Below are 12,200 nucleotides of genomic sequence, written 5' to 3' on the forward strand. Positions count from 1 at the left end.
ATGACCTTACTGTCAAAACCTCACAAAACGCATTTGCAGGGGGATCATACCACACACCTGTTAATATGAGGAAAGATCATTAAATGGTGATGGGTCTTAACGAGCACTCTCTGCCCATAGCACCGACAAGCTGTATAGAAGACAAAGTGAGCCTGAAGTGTCTGGAGGCCTCTTTGAAGGACTGGTGGTGACAGCTCGCTCGGTTATAGACACAACAGGGTGGATGCCTCAGCCTCAGACAACAGTGCAATGCGTGTTTTGAAAATGTTAACTACCAACAAACACAACAGCTGGATATAATTGAGGAGTTCCAGTCAAACAAGAGGCAATTGCGTTTGTCACTGATTAGATATTGAATGTTGTGTAGAACTTTTCTCTAGTGATTGATTGATTGAATTAGGGTTATTTCTGTCTTATTTCTCCCCTCCTCTATCTGGATTCCCTGGTCCATTCATCTTCTGATGCCTAGAGGGTGAGCAATCGACTCGGCTTCAGCAGTGCTGATCTGTAAGTGCTTGAGGTGGATGAGAGTGGCCTAGTGATGCATCTCCTTCAATTCTCACTCCTTACTGCTGAAATTGCCAAGTCCGTAGAGGAGGGAATTCAGCCTGCCCGTGTATGACATCGTGTGCTGGTGCTCCTGGGCACTCTGCCATCTTGACACTACATTGACCGAGTTCATTTTCATATTTCCCGCCCTTCCCTTTCTTTAGATTTCCCCATGGCATGCACCATTGGCTATAGGACGGGCAACAACTTGCATTTACATAGTGCCTTCAACATGGAAGGACATCTCAGAGGAGAAGCATTGAGCCTGTAAAGGAGAGTTAGGGGAGATAGCCAAAATCTTGATTGAAGAAATTTGTTCTGAGAAGGCTTTTGAAGCTGTGAGGAGAAGTAGGGGTTGAAATTGGCCTTGGGTCGTGGGGCCAAATGGGCGATTGTGAATCGGCAGCCAGTTTTACTCCCTCGCGATTTCCTTTTCCATTGGCTTGGACAGGCTGCAAAATGGGCGGCCGATTCGCTATCACCCATTTTGCGCTCCCAATTTCACCCCTGTAGAGGGGCAGAGAGGTTTGGGCTGGTGATTCTCCCCTGGGCTTCTACAAGTGCTCTGAAGGCAGCTCCAAAGTGGAGCAAAAAGGTGGTCTCAGGGGTGACTTGTTTTTCAATTTGCTTCTACCTTCACGTCTTGCCTACTGCCTCCCTTGAGAACACAGCTGAGACTAGGATCCCAGCATGGGGGGTATCACAGGCACAAACACGTTTCAGAACACTCTATTGCATTGTGTACTGAGCTAAGGAACACTGTGCCCTCTCTAACCTGAAACAAAGTGATTTATTCACACTTTTATTTTGCTACAGAAATATTACTGCAGTCTTCAAAGTGTTAATACACCCATGATCTCCCCCCCCCCTCAGCAGCAGTCCGGTGAGTTGGAGTCATTTCATTACTCAGCCTTTCTTCCCTGGCAATTTAACCAAAGTGACAAGTTTCATAAAATGTTGCAGAACGTGTTGTTTTCTCAAGGTGTCGGCCAATATTCTGAACACAGAATAGAAGCGTTATTCATGAACAGATGTATGAAATGTTGGCACGTTTCCAATTGCCTGCAAATTGGGCAAAATGAATGACTTGCCCCTTAGCTGTGCTGTATCGTTGACCTTCTCAGTCTCTGCAGTTATCCTGGGTATCAGTCATGGCTCAGTAGCAGTGCACTCTTGACTCTGAGTCAGAAAGCTTGTGGGTTCAAGCCCCACTCCAGTAAATAGATCCCGTGGAACTATTCTAAAGAAATACAGGGGAGTTCTCCCCAATATCCTGGCTAATATTTATCTCTCAACTAACACCTAAAAGTAGATTATCAGGGTGTTATCACATTGCTGTTTGTGGGACCTTGGCTTCTGTTTCCAACATTACAACAGTGACTACACTTCAAAAGTACATCATTGGCTGCAAAGCATTTTGGGACATCCTGAGGTCATGAAAAGTGCTATATAAATAGAAGTCTCCCTTTTTACTGCAAGTTGTTGCAGATTTTACTAAACTTTTCATTGGAGAAAAGCACGTTTAGAGGGACATGACTCTGCTCAAGTCAGCATTATGGATGTAAACAGGTCATTTAACCTGGACACCAGATGTGGAACTAGGAGACATCAAGATAAAATTATCAACCTTCAAGCAAAACTAGAGGTCAAAACTAGAGGTTCCAATTTTGTTCATCCCGATGTTCTGGCCAATATTTATCCCTCAACCAACATCACTGAAAGAGATGATCTGGTGAGTATCACATTGCTGTTCTAGTTTTTAACTTGTAGTCCCAAGTTTCAGGAGCATGCTTCTGTCCAACACTCCACCACCTTATTACAAAAACGTCTTTTTCTAGGATTAATTGTTCAAGGCGAGGGATGTTCAAGGTAGAGAAAGAATATTTTGCTACTTTTTGCATCCAATGCCGGCACTGAGCCCAATTTAGATGCACAGTTAATATCCTTCAACTCTGCTTCAGTGATGGGGCTGAGGTCGCACGGCTAAGCTGCCAGCTCAGAACATCCATATTGGCAAGCGCAGAGCAGAGTATCCGGGCTTTCTCCGACCTGTGCTTCCATCTAGTGAGGCTCCACTTCCTGTCAGCTGTCGTTCAGTGACATCGCTCTTGCCTCCTGAGTTAGAAGGTCGTGGGTTGTAGCCCCACTCCAGAGACTTGACCACATGATCTAGGCTGACACTCCAGTGCAGTATTGAGGGAATGCTAGAGCATTTTTTGGTTGAGACATTAAACTGAGAACCCGACTACTCTTTCAGGTGGACGTAAATGATCCCATGGCACTATTCGAAGAAGAGCAATGTTCTCCCCTGGGTCCTGGCCAATATTTATCCCTCAACCAACTCCACTAAAAAACAAATGATCTGATCATTATCGCATTGCTGTTTGTGGGACCTTGCTGTGCACAAATTGGCTGCCGCGTTTCCTACATTGCAAGTGACTACACTTCAAAAGTACTTCATTGGCTACAAAGTGCTTTGGGAGGGCCTGAGATTGTGAAAGGCACTATATAACTGCAAGTCTTTCTTTCCATTTCAACTTCGGCCCACATGGGTCAATGTCAATCTCAGAAAAGTGGCCCAACTGCACCAGTGTGTTATCCCCTCCTCCTGTGGCCTCCCCGAGACAAACGGCCATTTTAGTACTGGAAAACGAGCATTTTTTGTGTTGTGAACTAACGCACACCAAGAACTGGACTGCTGAAACTTAAATTTGTTTACAACCCTTACAGCAAGCATGGAGAGAGAGGGGAGAATTTCTGCTGTCGATACATACTCTAGTCTGAGAGGTGGAAGAGCAATCTTACGTCTTAGTATATCAAGGCGCACCCCCACCATCCGACATTTTAACCCTTACCTCAATGGATAAACAGGAGATGATAAACAAATGCTGTGCCCATGTCTGGCACCTTATGAGTTAAAGTGTCACTCACAGTGTGCCAGTGTATTGGGTTGAATTGAAGTACTAACACTTTGGAAACCAAAAATGAGCTTAATCTGGCTTGACACCACAGCCTGTGTTGTGTGGGTGACGGATAGTTGTATTTTCCACTCTCACTTGCATCTGAGTGCACCACGCCCAATAGATTTAATGAGATTCCCGAGCTGGGGAGACCATGTAAATATAGAGTGTGGAGTTTCTCACTCAACAGCTGTGCTGAGCAACAGCTTTCCATTAGTGAACTGACAGCCAACCAGCCATATCAAATCTGTTTTCCCAGGAAGTGTAATGTAGCTAACCCCTTTGCTATGTCAATACCTCATTTGCAGCAGTATTTTATTTACTTACAGCACACACACTCACACACACAGTGCTGATTCACCCCACCTCAAGTGTTTCAGGGAAGCAAAGCTTGTCCTGAGCACATTGGCCTCTGAACGTTCAGTTACTTTCTTGAAATATCGCCCCTTCGATATCACGTACATTGTCTTTCACTCGAGACCATCTGCTCCCTTAATCCACTCGCCCATGTGCAATCTGGTTGTATTTTAAAAAAAACCTCAACAGCATTTAGATATCAGGCCCAGTTTGCATTTTGTTGCCATGATATTAATTTGTGGATGTCTCACAGCTGTACACTGAGTGAGCATTGCACGGGTGGGCAGCACTGAGTGAAGGAAGTTTGGATCAAATTCATTATTCATCACAATTCAGATCAGCCATGATCTTATTGAATGGCGGAGCAGGCTCGAGGGGCCGATTGGCCTACTCCTGCTCCTATTTCTTATGTTCTTATTAACCACGGCACTGTTGGGGGGGGCTGATAGATGTGCGGGTAGGCATTATGGGTTGGATTACCTCCCCTCCCCCCAGAGTTCAAACCAAGGGGTGCGGAGCTGGTCTCTGGCAAAGAAATAGTTTTGAGAAGGAAAACAACTAAACATATGTCAATAGCAGATGGCCTATGTGTGTTATAAGGCTGAATTTCACTCAATAGGATCAACAGAGAAGAGTAAAGTGTGCTCAGCTTAAAATTGCCAGCCAAACCCTGAGATTATCTTAGGATTGACTCACATATCTTGTTATTTACAGTATGCACAGAGCCTCCACTTTCTTGAGGGTGTATTACCTGCCTCTCCCCAATGATATGAAGAATCAGCCATATTGTGTGGGACTGTATACCAGGTAGGGATGGTAGGTTCACTTGCCTGAAGGAAGGACAGTAGGATTTTTACAACAATCCAGTAGCTTTCATGGGCATTTTCTCTGGTGATAGTACACAAATTACCAGATTTATTGAATTTAATAATTTGCCATGGTGGGATTTGAACTCACAACTCCTGGGTTACTAGTCTAGTACCATAGCCACTAAGCTGCCATACCTGGCCTTCCTTGTTTATGCCACAATGTCTAATTGTTCTCAATAGGCCAAAGCCAATTGTTGTTGGTGAAGAAAATTTTCAGATTGGCAGGTGCTTACATAGAAATTACAATATGGAAACAGGCCATTTGGCCCAACCAGTCCGTGTTGGTTTATCCTCTACTTGTGCCAAATCTGTTCCTATATCACTTAATTCCTGTTTCCTTCAGCCGCCTAACTAACCTATTCTTAAATGTTGACTTGGGAGATGATTTTAACCCTACTCTCACAATGTAAACTGGGCGGATGGGCAGTTAAAATCGCCCAGGTTCCTTACCCATCCTGGAGCCCCCAAGAGCAGGGTTCCCGATTTCAACCTGCTCAACTTTTTTTTTATTCGTTCACGGGATGTGGGCATCGCTGGCGAGGCCAGCATTTATTGCCCATCCCTAATTGCCCTCGAGAAGGTGGTGGTGAGCCGCCTTCTTGAACCGCTGCAGTCCGTGTGGTGACGGTTCTCCCACTGAGCAGGCGGCAAGGATCGCGCCCAAGGCCGTTATGATCTGAGGTGGTTTGGTCACCCCTGCCACAGAAACACTGGGATCTGCCAAAAGATTCAACCCACTGAACTAATTTTAAAATCACATTTACCCTGTCTATCCAAAGTCATAGAAAATATAATACTGAGATCTAATATTTTGTCACAATGTGGTAGGAGAGTCTTCTTCCACTGTAAATAATGAGTAGAGGGCTCTTCCTCCCCTTTGGTTATGGGATAGATTTAATGAAGGGAAGGAGGCAGCCTCCCTCCATTTAGTTATAGGATAGAGGGGCTTACTTTCCTTTAACGAGAGAGGGATTTTCCTTTCCACTAGTTCTAGGATTGAAGGTCTTCCTCCCATTTAGTTATTGGAGAGGTATTGTTTCCTTTAGTTATGGGTGTAGAAGAGCATGCCGGGAGCACCAGGCGTAACTAAAAATGTGGTTCCAACCTGGTGAAGCTACAACTCAGGACTACATGCATGCTAAACAGCAGAAGCAGCATGCTATAGACAGAGCTAAGCGATTCCACAACCAACGGATCAGATCAAAGCTCTGCAGTCCTGCCACATCCAGTTGTGAATGGTGGTGGACAATTAAACAACTAACAGGAGGTGGAGGCTCTGCAAACATCCCCATCCTCAATGATGGCGGAGTCCAGCACGTGAGTGCAAAAGACAAGACTAAAGCATTTGCAACCATCTTCAGCCAGAAGTGCTGAGTGGATGATTCATCTCAGCCTCCTCCCGATATCCCCACCATCACAGAAGCCAGTCTTCAGTCGATTCGATTCACTCCACGTGATATCAAGAAACGGCTGAGTGTACTGGATACAGTAAAGGCTACGGGCCCCGACAACATCCCAGCTGTAGTGCTGAAGACTTGTGCTCCAGAACTAGCTGCACCTCTAGCCAAGCTGTTCCAGTACAGCTACAACACTGGCATCTACCCGACAATGTGGAAAATTGCCCAGGTATGTCCTGTCCACAAAAAGCAGGACAAATCCAATCCGGCCAATTACCGTCCCATTAGTCTACTCTCAATCATCAGCAAAGTGCCCACATGCAGCAAGACCTGGACAACATCCAGGCTTGGGCTGATAAGTGGCAAGTAATATTCGCGCCAGACTAGTGCCAGACAATGACCATTTCCAACAAGGAAGAGTCTGACCACCTCCCCTTGACATTCAACGACATTACCATTGCTGAATCCCCCACCATCAATATCCTGGGGATCACCATTGACCAGAAACTTAACTGGACAGGCCATATAAATACTGTGGCTACAAGAGCAGGTCAGAGGCTGGGTATTCTGTGGCGAGCGACATCTACAAGGCACAAGTCAGGAGTGTGATGGAATACTCTCCACTTGCCTGGATGAGTGCAACAACACTCAAGAAGCTCAACACCATCCAGGACAAAGCAGCCCACTTGATTGGCACCCCATCCATCACATTAAACATTCACTCCCTCCTCCACCGGTGCACAGTGGCTGCAGTGTGTACCATCCACAGGATGCACTGCAGCAACTCGCCAAGGCTTCTTCAACAGCACCTCCCAAACCCACAACCTCTCCCACCTAGAAGGACAAGGGCAGGAAACGCATGGGAACAACACCACCTGCACGTTCCCCTCCAAGTCACACACCATCCCGACTTGGAAATATATCGCCGTTCCTTCATCGTCGCTGGGTCAAAATCCTGGAAATTCCTTCCTAACAGCACTGTGGGAGAACCTTCACAGCGGTTCAAGGAAGCAGCTTACCATCACCTTCTCAAGGGCAATTCGGGATGGGCAATAAATGCTGGCATTGCCAGCGATGCCCACATCCTATAGAAAAAATCATAGCTGGTGTTCCTGGGGCTTAGAGGGTTAAATTATGAGGATAATTTGCATAAACTTGGCTTGTATTGCCTTGAGTATAGAAGATTGAGGGGTGATCTGATCTGATCGAGGTGTTTAAAATGTCAAAAGGATTCGATAGGATAGACACAGAGAAACTATTTCCTCTGGTGGGGGGATCAAGAACAAGGGGACATAATCTTAAAATTAGAACCAAGCCATTTAGGAGAGAAATCAGGAAGCATTTTTTCCCACAAAGGGTAGTAGAAATTCAGAACTCTCTCCCTAATAGGCTGTGGGTGCTGGGGGTCAATTGGAGCTTTCAAGGCTGAGATCAATAGATTTTTGTTAGGTAAGGGTATCAAGGGATATGGATCAAAGGCGAGTAAATGGAGTTGTGGTATAGATCAGCCGTTAGCTGACTGAATGATGGAGCAGGCCGGAGGGGCTGAATGGCCTACTCCTGCTCCTATGTTGCGATATCTTGGCAAACAATGCATCCATCACCTGTTGTATGCAGATCTCCTCTGACATACCCAGGTAGCTGTGCCACGGTTTATACTCACTGCTCCTTCGATAAGGGGAGGTGTGGACAGACTGCTTCTGGTGTCTCTCTCTGTGCCTCCTCTGATCCTCTTCTTCATTCTTCAACAGTCTGAGTGAAAGATTGACACCCCGAGGAATTTCCATCTTTAGATTTTTCAAAGCTGCAACTAAATTTGCAACTCCCAGAAATACTGAGATGGAAAAAGCAGCTGAAAAGAAACACAAAAGACACAAAAAATTAATTCAGAAAGTTCAAATCCAACAAAGTAACCGGCATCACAAAACTCCAACACATTTTTAAGATAACAAGTTCTCAAAGGCCAGAACATACCTTCCCTTCATCGCCCAGTTAGTTTGGGCTCGCAGACCAGACAGGGCTTTCCTGTCAAGAAGGCTAAGGAATTGCGTCCTCCAAGTATTATAATTATTTTGCATAATTAACAGGGCCTTAATGAGTCTCTTGAACATTTCCTGTGAGTGCATTCTTAGGCCCCAATCTTGCTGACTGGAAATTGTGGTCCATTAGAATTGGGCAAGAAACAAGCCTAAGGCCTGCTTGCCCAATTTCCTGACCTCTGCTTGCCCAATTCACACTGGCCCCACCGTTCCACCTTTCCGTCTGCTTATGAAAACTGCTGTCTAGCTATAAACACAAGAAGAGATGTTGGGATAAAGATTGACAATAATACTCATCTCTTCAGCCGCTTTTCATTCAAAATGTTCATTTGGATGGTTGTTTCATTAGTATTTTCTCTCTATCCCCACTCCTGGTTTCCTCGCTGCCCCTGGTACGCAAGCCCTTTGTGGGTCGGTGCCAATGGCGGCATGTGATTAAAGGTTAGGAGATATGACCCAGGGTGACTCCACCTCCAATTTTACCACCTCCTGGGTATAGCCTCACCTCCTCTCAGAACCTCCAGCAACAGCACAGCTGGGAGCAGGAATCACCATTGAGGTGGACTTTGCATCCAGTTGCCTTTTGATTTTAAATATTAAGTATTCAAAATTGTAGAGATGGCCTCTTTGCCTCTCTCCAGCTGCCTGCTTTATTAATTCTGGCATTGAGAAGTTCCCAGAAGGGCTCCCAAAGTCCTGTCTGCATGAATAAAGCTCTCAGTCACAGCTAATGTGCATAAGAAATGCCGTCGGAATCTGAAATTATGGAACATTCCCAGTCATTGTGACACCTCCAGTGTTTGGAATGTTATCATTTGAAATCTTGGCGTCAATTCATCCAGCTTGTAATGGTGACCTGATGGCATGCAATCTACGCAGTTAAAGGCTCCACGGACCAATGGCACTGAGTTCCTTGTTGACATTTCAATGAACTAATTGTCATTTCCATTCATTGAGGCCGAGCACAGCCTAACACAGCTCCTGCTGAACTGTGCTTCTCCAAAAGACCTCGAGGTAGATGTTCATCTCTCACGCCTTTATCCTCTGAGCAAAGTGCGGAGAGGAATATTGGGTGGAGAGGATGGCACACTTGTTACAGACGGAAGGAAACTCAGGCGGGTTCAATAAGGGCCGTGCGATCCTCCAGGTCAGAATTCCCGTTCACTCCGTCCAGGCGATGCCTTAACGTCCAAGAGGTTAAGACAAAAATCTGCCCACTGGTTCAGGACTTTTTTGGGGGCAGCCTGAGCTCTTGGAGCCAGGAACAGCAATGCTTTGAGAGCTCCGTGGCAGCGGCTACGGAACACCTGCGCTGGGGCAGGTACCATGCTCGTGGGCGTGGAACTCGTTTTTGAGACAGGTCGGTTTTCAGAACAATAGTAGGCGCTGTGATCCCCGGGTCCACGTCAAGGGGTGGGCAGCCTCTGAGAAGAGGCAATGAAACGGCAGCTGCAGGGCGAGGGAAAAGTCATGCGTCGTCGGCTTGTTCTGAGACTGATGCTGAAGTTCCGCCATCAGCTATCGGAGAACAGAGGGATACACTTGTTGGAATAGCTGGGAAGAAGGTCACTGAATGCGGAAGGAGGTATCCTTGGCTCTGAGAGGCCGTATCCCCTTGGAGTGTTGGAGGAAGTTTAATAACCTCAGCAAAGGTAGGTGATCATTTAGATAAGGTGCCTACGAGCAAGGCAGCTGGAAGACTGTTTGACCACAACATCACAGATGAACCCAATATCCGTGCGTTACAGCAGGGGTTAACTAGACAGTGATCAGAATAGCAAACCCTGATTGTTTTTCTCCTCCTAATGGAGTAAAACGCCCCAAGGCACTTCACAGGAATGTTATCAGACACCGAGCCACATAAGGAGATATTAGGACAGGCTACCAAAAGCTTGGTCAAAGAGGTAGACTTTAAGGAGCGTCTTAAAGGAGGAGAGAGAGGCAGAGAGGTTTAGGGAGAGACTTCCAGAGCTTAAGGCCTGGGCAGATGAAGGCACGGTCATCAATGGTGGAGCAAAGGAAATTGGGGAAACTCAAGAGGCAAGAGTTGGAGGGCTCTGAGGTCAACACCAGCACTTCTCAGCTGATGCAGCACAGACTGGGAATCCAACGTGGGACCTGCCCCGACACCATGGTCTATCAGCCTGGTTTTTATTTCATCCTGAATGAAATGAATAACGTTAGGTTTTTAAAAAGGAAAAAAATTAACCATTTCTACCCACCATTGCTGCACACTCAATAACATTCGACGATCCTGATTATGACATAATGATTAGGTCACTGTGAGAAGTCATTTGCAGTTTGGAAAAAATAAAACCCAGCAAGGGGTAAAAAAACAATAAAACCCGAGGGTGAGGCAAATACTTGTGTGAACAAGAAGAAGAACAAAACCCCCAAATGGCAGTCAATGTTTACTTCACATCTTCGACCAGCGACAACCTGAGTCGCCATGACATGCTGGCCTGGGTTAACAATTCGCTGCAACTCAACTACACCAAGATCGAGCAGCTGTGCTCGGGTGCGGCCTACTGCCAGTTTATGGACATGCTGTTCCCCGGCTCCATTGCCCTGAAGCGGGTGAGGTTTCAGGCCAAGCTGGAACACGAGTACATCCAGAACTTCAAGCTGCTGCAGGCGGCCTTGAAGAAGATGGATGTGGACAAGATCATCGCGGTCGACAAGTTGATGAAGGGCAAGTTTCAGGACAACTTCGAGTTCCTGCAGTGGTTCAGGAAATTCTACGACGCCAACAACGACGGCAAGGCCTACGACCCGGTGGTTGCCCGGCAAGGCCAGGAGGCGGGCCCGTCGCCCAGCCCCCACGGCCAGGTCTTCAACAAGCCGAAGAAGACGCTCAGCACGCTGAGCGCGGCCACGGCCCCCGACAAGAAGGCCCTGAGGTCGTCGTCGTCGGGAACCTACCTATTAAGATCCAAGGCGCCTCAGAAGGGGGGCGCGGCAGCGCCAAACGCGGCCAATAAAAGCGCCGCAGCTGTGCCCGAGCGCTCCAGCATGGCGGGGAACGGAGACGCCCATGTGGCCGAACTGGCCGAGCAGGTCAAGACCCTCAAGACCGACATGGTGGAGCTGGAGAAAGAAAGAGACTTTTACTTTGGCAAACTGCGAAGTATTGAAGTGATCTGCCAGGAGAACCAGCAGGGTGACAATGCAGCCATTCAACAGGTGGAGAAGGTGCTCTACTCCATCGATGACGGATTCAGCCCACGGGAGACTGTCACTGAGCAGCCAGAAGAAGCACCAGAGGAATATTAAAGCAGCGAGCCCATGGCCTCCATAGCTTATTGTAAAATCACAGGTAGAGGGGGAAACACCCTCATGCGCTGTGAGGTTAAACAAAAAAAAGGTTTTGCGTGCAAAGTTGCTAGCATAAGCTAAATTAAAGTGTACCTCCTTTTTCAATAAGTGAACTTTTTTTTTGCCGTCATTTCAGTTCCTAAGCGAAGATTTTTCTGTTTTATTCATTCTGGGGGATGTGGGCGTCGCTGGCGAGGCCGGCATTTATTGCCCATCCCTAATCGCCCTTGAGAAGGTGGTGGTGAGGCTTCTTCCTGAACCGATGCAGTCCGCCACCTTCTCAAGGGCGATTAGGGATGGGCAATAAATGCCAGCCTTGCCAGCGACGCCCACATCCCATGAACGAATTTTTAAAAAAAGAGGTTCTCCCACAGTGCCGTTAGTTTGGGAGTTCCAGGATTTTGACCCAGCGACGATGAAAGAAGGGCCGATATGTTTCGGGAGCAATTTTAACCTAAGTCGCCAGTCAGAAAGCCGACGGGATCGGGCGCAGAGCTGGTTTAACATCCCGTCCGATTTTACTCTGCGTTGAAGTCGATGGAGAGCGATATCAGGCGGGGTGTAAATCCACATCTCATCCAATCCCGCCTGGCGGGTTAGTTTAAAATAGCCCTCATTTCTGGGCAGTATCCGTGCACACAGGAGCTCCGTCCTTGCCCCTGCAGTGTGACGGGGCTGCAGCGCCGTGCTGTCTTTGCGTTGCCAGCGCTAAAA

At 47.1% G+C, this 12,200-nt stretch overlaps 1 protein-coding gene across 3 annotated transcripts; it reads left to right on the forward strand.

Annotated features, from left to right (window-relative positions):
* Positions 1-10,568: 10,568 nt before the first annotated feature.
* On the forward strand, positions 10,569-11,573 carry LOC137299247 (microtubule-associated protein RP/EB family member 1-like). Of its 3 annotated transcripts, none has more exons than XM_067967908.1 (2): positions 10,569-11,042; positions 11,109-11,573. In XM_067967908.1, the coding sequence occupies exons 1-2, from the start codon at positions 10,569-10,571 to the stop codon at positions 11,442-11,444; spliced, it is 810 nt and encodes a 269-aa protein (XP_067824009.1). In that variant the 3' UTR covers positions 11,445-11,573. The 3 variants fall into 3 exon arrangements, with proteins under 3 accessions (XP_067824009.1, XP_067824010.1, XP_067824008.1); XM_067967909.1 differs by having other exon boundaries at positions 10,569-11,023; positions 11,102-11,573; XM_067967907.1 differs by having other exon boundaries at positions 10,569-11,573.
* Positions 11,574-12,200: the final 627 nt, after the last annotated feature.

The sequence above is a fragment of the Heptranchias perlo genome, chromosome 28 (genome assembly GCF_035084215.1).
Source record: "Heptranchias perlo isolate sHepPer1 chromosome 28, sHepPer1.hap1, whole genome shotgun sequence".
NCBI lineage: Eukaryota > Metazoa > Chordata > Chondrichthyes > Hexanchiformes > Hexanchidae > Heptranchias > Heptranchias perlo.